This window comes from Oryzias latipes, chromosome 22, assembly GCF_002234675.1.
Source record: "Oryzias latipes chromosome 22, ASM223467v1".
In the NCBI taxonomy this organism is placed as follows: domain Eukaryota; kingdom Metazoa; phylum Chordata; class Actinopteri; order Beloniformes; family Adrianichthyidae; genus Oryzias; species Oryzias latipes.
Window position 1 is genome coordinate 8,214,513 of NC_019880.2, and position 13,864 is coordinate 8,228,376.

At 39.0% G+C, this 13,864-nt stretch overlaps 1 protein-coding gene across 4 annotated transcripts in view; it reads left to right on the forward strand.

The window, feature by feature from the left end:
* The window catches only part of LOC111946865 (A-kinase anchor protein 9-like), a 31,952-nt gene that overhangs the window by 2,705 nt on the left and 15,383 nt on the right, over nt 1-13,864 (forward strand). For all 4 annotated transcript variants that reach the window (XM_023951921.1, XM_023951919.1, XM_023951920.1 and 1 more), the window contains 31 exons: nt 1,039-1,200; nt 1,597-1,737; nt 2,088-2,237; nt 2,339-3,264; nt 3,358-3,681; nt 4,179-4,560; nt 4,690-5,106; nt 5,202-5,417; nt 5,525-5,620; nt 5,696-5,839; nt 6,045-6,234; nt 6,318-6,397; nt 6,476-6,749; nt 7,083-7,183; nt 7,336-7,447; nt 7,680-7,806; nt 7,990-8,109; nt 8,192-8,261; nt 8,363-8,467; nt 8,548-8,659; nt 8,748-8,800; nt 8,887-9,021; nt 9,114-9,213; nt 9,318-9,462; nt 9,540-9,993; nt 10,083-10,280; nt 10,379-10,450; nt 10,987-11,091; nt 11,384-11,536; nt 12,203-12,349; nt 13,642-13,802. In XM_023951921.1, the coding sequence (XP_023807689.1) occupies nt 1,039-1,200; nt 1,597-1,737; nt 2,088-2,237; nt 2,339-3,264; nt 3,358-3,681; nt 4,179-4,560; nt 4,690-5,106; nt 5,202-5,417; nt 5,525-5,620; nt 5,696-5,839; nt 6,045-6,234; nt 6,318-6,397; nt 6,476-6,749; nt 7,083-7,183; nt 7,336-7,447; nt 7,680-7,806; nt 7,990-8,109; nt 8,192-8,261; nt 8,363-8,467; nt 8,548-8,659; nt 8,748-8,800; nt 8,887-9,021; nt 9,114-9,213; nt 9,318-9,462; nt 9,540-9,993; nt 10,083-10,280; nt 10,379-10,450; nt 10,987-11,091; nt 11,384-11,536; nt 12,203-12,349; nt 13,642-13,802 (5,972 nt within the window). The remainder of the gene's footprint in view (nt 1-1,038; nt 1,201-1,596; nt 1,738-2,087; nt 2,238-2,338; nt 3,265-3,357; nt 3,682-4,178; nt 4,561-4,689; nt 5,107-5,201; nt 5,418-5,524; nt 5,621-5,695; nt 5,840-6,044; nt 6,235-6,317; nt 6,398-6,475; nt 6,750-7,082; nt 7,184-7,335; nt 7,448-7,679; nt 7,807-7,989; nt 8,110-8,191; nt 8,262-8,362; nt 8,468-8,547; nt 8,660-8,747; nt 8,801-8,886; nt 9,022-9,113; nt 9,214-9,317; nt 9,463-9,539; nt 9,994-10,082; nt 10,281-10,378; nt 10,451-10,986; nt 11,092-11,383; nt 11,537-12,202; nt 12,350-13,641; nt 13,803-13,864) is intronic.

Genomic DNA, 13,864 nt, shown 5'->3' on the forward strand with positions numbered 1-13,864 from the left:
GAATTGAGCGCACTGATCCGGAGCTGTTTTTATTACACGGAGGTTTGTCTCCTCCTCTCTATGAATGCATCTCTGTCTCCACCCTCTGTTCTTGGTCTAGACATATGCCTCAACACAGTTTGAAGATTTCTCAGCTCTGTCCATTTGCTTCAGCTGGGAATTTTAGGATATGATAGAGAGAAGACACTTTGGTTGCCAGCTCTCTGCAAGAACTGCATCTGGAGCCGTAAAAAAACTACATTTTTTGGATTAATTTACTGTTGTGCTTACCGATAGAAAGAAGTGAATCACTGTCAGAAAATGATCCAGTGTCTTTTGTCACAATGAGAACTGCTGTAATCTGTTTCGCGCAGACTATAAAGGAGACAAACCAGAAGAGAGCTGCAATACAACAAGAGGTCTTCAGCAGAGAAGGGGATTGACTTTGTGCTCTGGATTTCAGGCTATTTTACTCTGCTTTATTCTGGATTGTATTTTTGCTGAGGAGTAACGTCCCATGTCCACGTTAAGATGATTTTTGTAAAAGACTTCAAGATTATCTCAAAAGTAGCAGGCATCACTTTGATTTGGACTTTCCCCCCCCCCCAAAGATAGAAAATGAAAACTGGCAGAGATGTGGCTACTTTTCTGTCTTTTTCCATGTCTTGTTTGCAGAAGTTGTTCATTCTGGGTTATATAAAGCTGATTGTCATGGGGCTGCTGTGCTCTTAAGAGATCTGAGAATTGCTGGCATTTTCACCTCATTATGAAATGCATGTCTTTGCAGATTAAGGTGCTCTCTATTTTGGGTGTAATTAGGAATTTCTTCTTGCTTTGCTGGCTTTTTCATACTCTATTAATATTTCATTTCTTTTTAAATATACATCTATGTATAAAGTGCATAATAATGTTACAAGGGGTTTTTTTGGTTGCTTGAAATCTTAACTGGATAAGCTCAGCCTTTGCTCCCTGACACCTGAGCGTCATCATGCTCATAGTTTGGTGCTCAGTCGTCTTGACCTACGTGTCCATCTACCTCTCGCTGTCCTTCCTGCGCAGCTTGCTAGCTTCAGACAGAAGCGCGCGAAAAGCAACGCGGGGGAGGCGAAAAAGACGCAGAAGAGGAAGGGTCCGACTGACCCGAAGAATGACAGCCCAGCGCAAGACTGTCACGTAGAACAAACGCCTCCATCAGCAAGTGCCACAAAAACCAACCACAAGGTATATTCACATCAGACTCTTGATTAATATTCTTTGTGTTTTCGTTGATCACTTTTCACAGTTAACTTTTTACTAATATTTTCAAAATCCTCTTCACTTTATGTTGTAGTTCAAATCTGTTGGATGTTTTTTTTTTTTTAAACATGTTGCCTGTTCCTCTCGATAAACGTAGAATGGAGAACTAGGTCACTAACCATTATACTGTCTGTTGGGCATGTTGTCATAGCAACGTGACCATGATGATTAACTGAAGCTGTTTGTAGTTTCTTTTTTTGTTGTTACAAAGGTTCACCAACTTTAGTAAATCATAAATATAAGTTGGCGGAAACTAATGCTAAAATGACTCTTGACAAAATGAAAATAGGAGTTCTTTATGGTTTGGGTTCATTTCTCCAGGACGCCTTAAAGCCAGATGATTCAGATGTTGAAGGGGATGAGTCAAGTAAACAGCCTCCCACTCCAGAGCGCAGCCCATCTCCTGTGGAAGTTTTGGGAGAGGGAGAGCTAGCTGCCCTGACTGGCAAAGAACAGCTCAAGGTATCATTTTTGACTAAAATGAAAAATATTTTTGTCCATAGTGTTGCATGATTTTTTTTTATTCACTGTAACACATGAGATAATGTTTCATACAAATCTAAAAGTGGGCACATGGCAGTCCCCGGAGAAAACCCACGCATGCACGAGGAGAACATGCAAACTCCACACAGAAAGGTCGCCCATTGGTGTTCTGTTTCAGGTCCCCCAGCCGGGACTTGAACCAGGAGCCTTCTTGCTGTGAGGCAAGACCGCTAACCTCTGCCCCACCATGCAGCCCATTATCTAAACTTGTGGTGTAAATATAATCTTTTTGAATTTAGTTCTTCACACCTCCATCCTTGCATCTTCAGCAGTTGCAGTTGGCTGTTGAGAAGCGTAATGATATCATTGCCAAACTCAGCTCCAACCTCCAGGAGGCTCTGGCAAGTAGAGACCTGGTTCAACTGGAGGCCCACTCTCTAGCTGAACAGATTCGAGCTCTGCAAAAACAACTCCAGCAGGTGACAGCTTTTTTTTTTTTAATGGTAGTATTTTGGCATCTGTCTGAATTGCCATCATGTCTGTTTAATTCACTCTGTTTTTCAAATTGTTTTGCACCCAGACGAGTGTGGAATTTCAGCGAATCAAAGTTCAGTCAGGAGCTGAGGTCTCCAGTGTCAGTCAGCATCATCATTCACTTCCTTCACAAGATCTCAAAAACAACCTAGTTGAGGAACAGACAGAAGATCCGACACATGAAAGTTCTGGCTCTTGTGCTGTTCCTGAAGGCTTCAATCTTGATGGGGACTCTGAGATTGACACTATACTACATAAGTTAAGGTTTGAGTTGGAAGAAGAAAAAAAGAAGAACCAACGTATCAATTCAGAACTAGCAGAGGAGATAGAGAAAAAACACCACGTGCTTTTGTTACTGGAAAAAGAAAAGCAAGGCAGAGAAGAGGAACCAAGGGAAAATGAGGCAACGCTACAAAATCTTCAGACTCAGTTAAGCCAAGTACAAACTCAGTGCCTTGCAGTTCAGCAGCACAAAGAAGAGAAAGCAAAGCTAGACAGAGAGATAAATGAGCTGAGACAAATACTTCAAAAGGAAGAAAATGGGGAAAGGAGATCCAGTGAGGATATTCCCGGCTCTGCCCTTTACCTGCAGAACATGGAGGATGAAAGGCAGAGACAAGAGGAAGAGATGAAGAAGCTAAAGGAGGAACACAGAAGGGAGATTGAGCTTGTCCGTCGGATTTTGGAACAAAGAGAACAAGAACTTCAGCAAAGAGAGGAGGAGGTCAAAGTACTGAAAGATTCTGCAAATCATCCGAGTCACACAAATGCTAGTATTGGCTCTGAGAGGACTTCTGTAGAGGAAGCCAATGTTGAAAGAGGACTTGATCAGGACGGCATAAATGCATCAATACAAGGAGATATTCTAATGGAGCGATATCTGGCTTCAGCCCCCCTGGCATACTCTCAATCTTCAGTAGTTAATGAAAGTTCTGAACTGTGCAGTCAGCTGGACCTTTCTGCAGACTACAGGTAAGGAAAGGATCTGTAGGTTTTAACTTTGCATTTTAATTTAGGTGTGTAATATTGAAATCAACTGACTGGTTTTTGGCTTTGATTCAACAGTTTTGAGCTCAACAGTGATCCGTTTCAAGATCAACCACTGCTGTCTATTTCAAGCCGTCCCTATGAAGAAAATGAGCACTGGCAAAACATCTCATCCCAACACAGTATCAAGGAAGCTGGGGATCATCAGAACTTCAGTTCTGATGATCTGGACTTGAGTCAGATGTCACAGCAGCAGTTTGAAAAGACAGACTTGGAGAAGGACTTGCTGAACCAGCAGTGTTTGGAGCTGCAAGAGGAACTTGCTCTGAAGGAGCGGGATTTGGAAGTCTTAAAGGAGGAGGTCCTCCAGAGTGCTGAAGAGCTGGAGGAAGCAAGGAGCAGGTGTGTAATAAGATGTACTTTGCATGTTATTGTTTGCCTTCCATAATCTCTGCTTGCATATAAAATGTACAATTTAAAATCCAAACGACTTGTGATTCATTTGTTTAATTTTTACTTTCAAAGGCCATCATAAAGTTAGAAATATCAACTGAACTAACTTTTTTTTTTAGGATTACTTGTATACCTTAACAGATTATTCTAACTGTATCAACCTCATAATGATTAATTAATTAAAGCTAGTCCACATTAAGTTTATTCAGGTGCTGCTCTGCATCTGATGTCATGAAGGAAAAACTAGCGTTGGAGTTTTTTTATCGTGATTCAGTTTCTGATGGAAGTCTTTTAACAGCTTAGTCAACGTCTCTGTCAGGTTTGAGCCATTTATTGATTAAATAAATGTAGGAGTGATGTTGCCGTCAAAAATGAGAATTTTTTTAAAAAATATGGACATATGTCCAGTATTTGCTTGAATTAAATAATTATTAACTTCTTTCCAGGTGGGCCCAAGTAACAGAAGAGCTCAGACATGCTCTCTGGGAGCTTGAAGAAGAGAAACAGAAGAGAAGAGATATCGAGGAAGAGATGAAGACGTATAAGGAAGACCATCTTCAGGAAACTGGCACCTTAATAGAAAGAGAGGAAGAAGACGGTTCAAAAGCTATGACTGTAGAAGAAGCTGAGAGCTCTACCGAGACTTTCCTGCTCACCTTTGTAGAAGCAGATGATAATACGTTAGTGAATGAGGTCAAGGAAAATGAGAACAAATCTGAACTGGCTTATAAAAATGAGCAAGAGGAGCTATCAAATCTGCAAAATATGACCGCAGGCTCTTCTGAGACCCAGAAGATTGGAGACAACTTCAACATCCAAACTTTGCTGGTAAGACAGTTATAATTAGAGGGCTTTTGTTAACACCTTAACAAGTAAATAAAAAAACTTGACCTTTTTTGGAACTTTAAAATGGCAAAGAATATTCAAATCCTGCTTTTTCCCCTTTTTTTCCTCAAGGAGCACAGTGACTGCCTGGTGTCAGAACTGGAGAAAACAAAAACCGAATATGAAACCACATCAGCACTGTTGAGTGAAAAGACAATTGAGCTTGAGACTGTATTAAAAGAACTTGAAACGACCCGTGTTCAGGTTGTAAATGTCCAGAAAGAGGTGGAGAAATTACAGAAAGAACTGCTAAGCAACCACGATTCCTTGCAGTGGGCTGGAAAAGTCAAAAGTGAGCTGGAAGCTCAAATCTCATGTTTGCAACAAAACCTCGCTAGTTTGGAGGAAGCTGAAGCTCAATCTGTGCAACAGAGGGAGGAGGTCAAGGCAAAAGAGCAGCAGATGGAGGAACAGATCAAAAAGATGGAGCAAGTCTTGGAGGAGGAACTTGAGCAGTTTGAGAACATATTAAAAGCAAAGGATGCCGAGGTGAGATTCGTAAAGTAATAACTTGTGTCTTTTATACTTGATGTGATTTTTTTTCTTCTAACAACTAATATGATTCACCAAATACTTTTTAAAAGTTGGCTGATGAGAGAGAGAAATGGGAGACGGAGAAACAGGAGAAGGAAAAACTCCTTGATGTGACCGGTCTGCTGAGGGAGCAGCTGAAGGAGAAAGAAAATGAGGTGAAGGCTCTCCTGGAGAAGCAGGTCCTCGCTGTGCAGGAGGCTACCGAAAAGCTCAACTCCTCTCACCAGCAACAGATCAAGCTCCTAACTGAGAAACATCAACAAGAGGCAAATAAAAAGAACAATGTTTATTTTATCAGACTTGAATGCTCCAGTATTATTGTTCCTTTAATTTACTGTAATTATATCTTTATTTCATCTGCATGAATGCCTAGATTTTGGAGTTGAACGCTCATTTAGAGTCGGAGTTAACGAAGCTTCAAGTCAGTATGGAGGAGGAACAAAAGCGACAAATTGGTCTAATCAAACAGGTATAAGTTCTTGCATGTTTGAAGTAGTTTACATAATTTTCCCAAGTTTTTTAGCACTCATTATTTTCTCTGTAGGTCACTGAGCGTGAACATGAAAGAGTGATATCAGAGCTCACAGCCAAGAACAAAGAGGAGCTGAATCAACTAAGGGCTGAAGTGTCCTTGGAGCTGAGGGAAAGCATGGAAGCTGCTCACCAGGCTGAGCTGCAGCAGATACAAGTATGTCATTCACAGGCTCAGCTTCTTCATATTGAATTGTATTCGTATTGCTTCATTAGATATTTTTCTTGAATCTTTAGAGTGATTTTCATTAATCATCACTTATCAATGTAAATTCTATTAAGCCCGGTCCTATCCATAGCTCAGTGTTTTATTAAAACTCTAAGAAAAGCTGTCAAATGGCAAACCATCTATTTGCATTTAGGTCCAGAAGGCCCTGGAGCTCGAAGCCTTGCGTCTGAGCCTGACCTCACTGCACACATCTCACATGGAGCACTGTCAGGAAAACGTGAAGCAGGATCAAACTGCTGCTCAAACTCTGCATCAGCTGGATGTGGACCATAGCAAACAGAGTCAGGAACAGGAGGGGCGACTTCTGCACCAACAGAAGATGGGTGAGTGTAGAGGTTTGGATGCTATTAACATATTTTGATGGCACTTTTGCAACTAATGACCTTTTTCTTGTGTGCGTGCTCAGATGGTTTAGAAGAGCAGTGGGACATCCGTGTTGCTGAGGAAAGGGCATTCTTGGAGGAAAAGCATTCCAAAGATATGCAGGTCAAACTTCAGGACATTTTATTATTGCATTTTGGCTCTCATTTGCTTTTAATTTAGAAGTTTTGCTTATGTGTTTAGGCTCTCAAGGCTCAGTGGCAGATGGAGAAAAAGGCTTTCCAGGAGTCGTTCTCTGACATTCAAAATACTCTCACATTAACTCAGGCTGAACTGACCAGCACCAAGAGCTCTCTCACAGAGACCACAGAAGCTTTATCTGAAGCCAAAGCAACTTTGAGGGAGGTTCAGGCAGAGCTACAACAGGCACAAGCGAGAATGCAGGAACTCCAAACCTCCAGTAAGGAACAGCTCCATAAACTACAAGAAGAACTGAAGCAAGTTCTGAAAGAAAGAGGTAATGCTTCCTGTGACTTGCTTTTTTTTATTTCCCAATTTCTCCACGTATCAACTATAGTAAATATCCATAAGAGCCAACTAGTCAAGATGTTAATAACATTTTTTTTGTAAGCTGCATTAAAATACACATGGAAAATATGCTGACCAGCAAAAACGAGCAACTGCTTTTGGCTCGCAAGACTGCAAATTTATTGTCGTTGAAACATTTTTGCATTGTTTTTTTTATTTTTATTTTTTAGTGGAATTTGATGTATTTGTCACGTTAATCTTTGTAAAATTATGCTGGTTGGGTTTTTTCTTTTTTAAAAACATGATTTTTCATATTAATCAGATTCCTTTGAGAACTTGGTTTTGTCTTACAAAACTGAGCTCCAGGAGAAGGAGCAACATGCCCTCCGCTGTGAAGAAAAAGAGCGGCAACTGAAACAAGAGGTCAGAAAACTGTGCAAACCCTGCAGTTAAAAATAAATAAATACATTTTGTAAAATCACACTATAAATAGAAGGTAAACCCATTTCTTTAAAGAGAAATGGGTTTACCTTAAAAAAACGACCAATAAAAGATGATTCCTCTTTCTCAACCAGGTTGTTCTGCTGGAAGAGGAAAAGATCTTGCTTAAACAAAACTCAGAAGAAGAAATGGGTCAGTTATGGACCCAGCTGGAGAGCATGCGGGCCAGTCGGCGAGAGCTTGGAGGTGCGTACACCAGCAAGACATCTGCTTGGCTTATAGCTTTGTTGTCCTAATGACAATTTTAGTGATATTTAGAGAATGAAATGTACCTTTTTTTAAATTTTTTACAAAGACTAATTTTTAATGAAGAAAATATGAAAGGAATGAAAATAAAGAAGTAATGCTAAGACATCAAAGGGCTCTGTGCATTTCTATTAATACATTTTTTTACGTCTGCCTAATTTGTTGTCTTCAGAGCTCAAGGAGCAACTGTTGGCTCGCTCCTCTCATGTTGATGACATTGAACGCCTCAAGGTAGAATTTAATGAACAAAAGAAGGAAATCAAGGAGCAGAATGAAGCTGAGCTGGAAAACCTGAGGAGGTATTGGAGCACAGACATGGGCTTACACAAAAAAGTTTACATCAACTGCAAGGACATTCTATTCAATTATGTAAACTTATCTCGTCTAGATCTGAAGCTTAATGTAATTTATACTTCAGTTGATTTGCCTTAGTCATTTTACTTTTTCTGTTTATAAAACAATGGATGTTTGTCATTTTCCAGGTATTTTGAGAAGCGCTTGCATGCATCAGAAGAGAGTTACAAAGAGGAAATTGCTCTGCTACAGATGAGACTTGTAGAAAGCGCCTTGGAGGAGTCTGTCATTTTAACTTCAGAAGATTGGTATGAAGGTTGCATAGATGCATGTCTCTTCTGTAGTCTTGTATCCACCATGTAATTTCTCTCTGTTTGGTGTGTATTTTAGTACTTTATCTCAGGTTCAAGTTGAAGAGAAAACACATGTTCCCGATGTTGCCAAATTTGAGGAACAAGTGGTAAGAAATGTACATGTAACCTTTTGCCAGTCGTATTATATGTTTTATAGTTGTTTCTTTTGTCATTTGTGATCTGAAACATGTTACTTTGTTTCATTCAGGGAATACTAAACTCTTTGAAGCTGGAGTTGGAGGAGAAACACTCCCTGGAGCTTTCTAATATAACATCTTCTATGGCTCTCTCCTTTAAAGAGGAACTGCAGCAGGTCAGACTCAGGTTTATAAGTTATTATAAGCTAAATTCTTTACCATTTAGCCTAAGGGCTATGAATTTTCACTTGAACAGACCCGGTCAGACATCACTCATCATTATCATAAAGAGCTGCAGGAACAAAAGACGATGCACGCCCTGGAACTAGAGCAGCTTAGAGCCAAAGTCTCTGACGTTCATTTAAAAGGTTTCATACACACACACACAAACACACACAGTTTTATCTTAAATTTATGAGACCTGTCACAAAATCAATGTTCAAATATCCGCCATAGACTTACAGGAACAACTTACTAGAGCACAACTGGAGGCAGCCAGGCAAGCTGAGGTGAGAAAACTGATTTTTTATAATACTTTTTTTAGTTAATCCGGTAACCACAGACTGCATTTAATTATTTTTAATATTTTCTTTAGGTGGAAATAGAGCAAAGGATGTGGTGTCTAACTGAGGAGCTTCACGCAAAGATACGAATCATCCACGTTTTGGAGAAAAGCCTGGAGAACCTCAGCAAGCAGCATGATGAAGAGATGCAGCAGAATTCACAAAAGGCAAATGAAAGTCATTTGGATACAATAAATGTACATATTATATGATACATGAAGGGAAACTTTTGTAACATCTTCTCTCTAACTCAAAACAGCTCGACCAGCTTGAGAAAGCTCTGAATCAAGAAAGAGAGATCCTAAAAGCGCTTCAGCAAAAGACTAAAAGTGAAGTCTCTGCAATAAACTCAGAGGAGGGTGAGAATAAGTTTCTGACCAGAAATCCCAAGAAAGAAAAGAAGCTAAAGTCTTTTAGATCAGATTCTGATTTTTTTGTTTTGTTTGTTTGTTTTGTCTTCAAGGCCCACAGTCCCCTATGATGAAACCGGAGACTCGGTATGACATAGAACTGGAAAAAGCAAAGACCTGCATGTCTGCAGAAATCAAAGAGCTCACCATTCAGCTTCAAAAGCAGAGTGAGGAGAAGCTACACCAAGCCCAGCAGAGGTGAGATCTAATGGGGATCCAGGCCCATAGAGATGTGCTTGAGAACCTGACTTTTCCTCTGCTGCTTTGTTGTGCAGGTTTCAGGCAGAAAAAACAGCCCTGGAGCAGCATCTGGTCCAGAAATATGAATCGTCTTTGGCCGAACTTAAAAACAAGTGCAAAGCAGAGTGGGAGCAGGAAAGAATGGCACAACTTAACAATCACTCTCAAGAGATGGATGCACTAAATGCCACACATACTGCACAACAGAATTCACTCAATGCCAGCCACAAAAGCCAGCTTGCAGCTGTAGTGGCGGAGCTTGAATCTAAGCACCGTGCAGAGCTTGTTGCCTTGGAGGCAACACTCCATTCCAAACGAAAGGAAGACCTTGAACGCCTGGAGGCCGTTTTTCAGGAGACCAATCAGGTGCAGTTGGAAGCATTAGAAGCAGAATTGTCTCGCAAACATCAGGAAGAGACAGATGAGCTAGAAAAGAGGATGCTGGGTAATATGGACACTTTGGAAGCCACCTACTTGAAGGAAGTCCAAGTAAGTCTAAGGAAGAGGCCTAAAGAAACATTTTTTGATTGGTTTTCTAGTTTGTGTTCTTTTTGGTTATTATACAAAATATTTTTTAGGCACTTCGAAATGATATCGTTCAACTCAAGGAGAAGCATAAACAAGAGCTTATTGTCAAGGATGCAGAACACAAAAATATTTTGGAGCAACTTGCTAGAGAACAGCTGTCCATCAGAGAGGAACTGCGGAAAGAGCTGGCTCAGCTTCACATGGAAAAGTTTAAAGCCATGGCAGCAGAGCTCAGCTTCGTTCAGAAGGTGAGAAAAGAGAAGGGGCAGAAATCAATAGCCAATTATGAAAATAGCAGCATCCTTTGAATGTTTTGTTCTCATTTATTATTGACTTGTTTTCATAGAATGAACTAGCTTCTCAGAAAGAAGCCCTGGATGCTGAACACTGCAAGGCTTTGGAAGCACTAAAGAAGCAGGTACCAAATTAACTGCTCTTTGATTATATACTATAAAGTCCTAAGTCTTAGTTTGTGTTTATTATGACTATTTATTTGTTCTTTTGTTTTGCATCACTACTTCGTAGGTTTGCGTTAAAGACAGCTCCTTAAAAATGTACTTATATAAAGCAGAACCTTTTATTTCAGTGATTTTTTTTTTTAACCCCTTGACGGCTGAATTTATTTCCAGTGATGGAAAAAAATGAATTCCTTTATGCTTTTTTTTTTTCAAGTAGATGCTAAATTAAGGTAAATTTGGAACAGAAGTGGTTTGATGCATATTTGCATTAATAGATATCAAGGTGTTAAATTACTTAAATTTTAAATTCTGCTGAATTAGATGAAATATGATGGAACAAAAGTCATACTGGATGTGATGCTAAAATCTACAATGAATGCTGAACATTTTTTAATAAGTATTTGCTGATTGTATTTTTTTTCTGCTTCATTGGTGTTTCTGTTTGTACACCAAACATATTACTTTTTTTAATGTCCTGTCACTTTTTTTTCTTAAGGTTTTTGATCTGGAACAGCAGCACAATACTGCCCTGCAGGATCTGACAAACACTTACGCTGCGGAAAAAGACCAGCTAACCCAACAGTTCAAACTCCAACTTCAGGTGTACTTCATTTGAATGACCATCTACTGTCTTGTTTTACAAATTCATCTCCACATGTGTATGACCACCCAGTGTTTTGAGTTTTAACATTTGCCTTTTATTGTTATCACTGGTTTGACCCTTTATAGCTTTTATAGACAACCACAACTGAGTTATTCCTTCCCTTTTGTGTAGTAATGTTTTTCAGTGCAGAGGTTTGTTTGTTTTAGATTTTTTTGTTCTACCAGCAATGACAAAGGGTTAGACTCTTTGTCTGACTGCGCATCATTTTAAAAGAATGTTTTTGCCGTAGGAGCTGAGAGGGACATCTGCGCGGGAACTGCAGGCAGCTCGGCGGGAGCTTGAAGAGGAGTCGTCAAGGCAACGGCAGCATTACCTGGAAGAGGTGGAGCTTCTCAAAGTCAGATCAGAAGAGAAGCTGCAGGACAAGATTAATCAGCTGATGGTAAAACAGGCAATGATTTTAACTAATAAAATGATTACTGTACTAATTAAATTTAAATTAAACTTTTTTTATTCAACAAACAAGTTTTGCAAAAAGATAAAGAAGCAAAAAGTCTCAAGTTTGAGATTGTTTTTCACATTGCTGCACATTATTTGCATTGCAGTCTATACTTGTAATTCAGGCTGGGCGTTGGAAGCATTATGTAATAGCAGTGGATTATTCGTGAGTGCCATTGCTCTGCTTAAGCTCCAGCTGTACCGGTCTAGTGATGGTTCTCAATCTTGGATTCTGTCCCACTTCTGCTTCATTCAAACCCAGTTTCCCATAATCCTGCTGTCATACATTTAGAAGTGTTTACGTCAGTATGCTCTAAATCTGTGTGATTGTGGTTTGTGCTGCTGCATCTGAACAGTGGCTAAATGGGATGGATCTAAGCTGTTTATCCTTTGATGCAGAAGATTTTAAAGCTGGAGGCTTTTTTATTTTTTAATAGAGATTCACATTTGATCATTTGATTTGTACAAGTCTGTTGTCAGTTGGATATGAGAAACAAATGAGCCTACTGGTTACTGCTATTTCTGTAAACAAATCTTCTTCTCATTTTTAATATTTATTAATTCATCATTGACATAACCACATCACTTCTTCCTTTTTTTTTTTTCTAAGACGGAATTTGAAGACCAGAAGGAGGTGGAGCTTGAAGAGTTAAGGCGGAGCTTCGCATCTGATCAACAGGAAAAGGAACAGAGCTACACAAACAAAATGAGCCAGCTCACTGTTCAGCTGCAGCAACTTGACTCTGTGGTCGCCCAGGTACTGGAAACACAACAGCACATTACAACAATCTCTGTTTGTTCTACAACTACAACAGAGTTTTTCTTTAGGTCGCACAGATTTAAACTCCAGCAGTGAATCGCATGTTAAGTTTGAACCAAGTCTTTACAGCCTGAGATACAATATTTGCTTAATACTTTTGGTTAATAAAATAAAAACAATAAATTTGAATGTTTGTTCAAATTCTGTGTACCAACAAAAATACTAACATTTCTACAAAAGCAAAGCAACTATAGATTTGATTTCTCCTCTGCATCTAATTAGATTAATACTAGAACTAGAAGAAATATTTTGAGAGGTGATTAGGTTGTTGTACTTAGTTTAATGTTACCTTTGCACTATTTCCCATGTCGATATTTTTTTTCAATTGCTTTTTGGGGTTCTTTTTCTGGTGCTTTAAATAATTTTTTCATATATTCTAAATTTGTCAGTACATGCAGAACTTTAATAATAGTTCATTAATCATCTTTATGCAATAAGTAAACCTTTTATCTTTAGCATAACTTATTTTTTCTTTGTATTTTTTTATTTCCTGGAACAAATCTTGGTTTTGTTGTGGTTCTTGTAAATGAAAAATCTGAATGTTTTATTATTATTTTAATATGTTCTTTTTTGTTCACCATGTTGTCCTGTAAGCAGTCAATAATGAAAAAGTCTAAAGTTTGTATTTTCTTTTATCTCCATGACACTGTCCAGCTAAGTAAGATATTAACATGCTCTCAGGTCTCCATTACTGAGAGGGCTTTAAAAGCCATTGGGAGGGGGTTGTTGTCATGGCAATGACATTGTTTAGATGAGACAGGTGTCTGCATAAGATGAGTCTGGAGTGAGATGGGAAACCAGAGCAGAAGGTTGGTGATAGAGAAGGGGCAAGAGAACGGAGGCCAGGGGAGGAAAAGAAATGAGGATCTGGAAAACAGCTCTTTACAAAGATTTATTGTTTTTTGTGTTTTTCTAATCTTTGTATTGTGGGACTTCCATCATGGATGGTTTAATGTACTTCTAGTATAGATCAGCAATAGAGGTAAACTCTTTGCTCATTTGTTCTGTTATCGTATTAAAGAGCATTTTATAAATGTTTTTAACTCGTTTCAGTCTTTGATTTTTCTGAGATTTAAACTTAAACTATGTAACTTTTGCATCAGTACTATAATATACTATACTTTGTTTTGTAGATAATAGAAAAGGAGTGGTAAGCTTTGCCTGAAGTTGTAAAAAAAAAAAAGTAGCATCATAACCATCTTAAAAGGTTTGCCAATTTTTGTTCTCAGCTCCGAGCAGAAGTCGGATGTCTGCAGGGAGAGTTGCAAGGAAAAAGTGCAGAAATGGAGACGATGGACACCCTTCTTCAGCGACGGGAGCGAGAAAGTCAGGAAGGAGCCAACCTTCTGAAGATGCTAACAGATGATTTACAGGCAGCCAAAGAGGAAAAGTAAATCGGCTTGTATTTATATGTGAATTCATTTTTTGTGTGCTTTCTTATATATGGTTTAA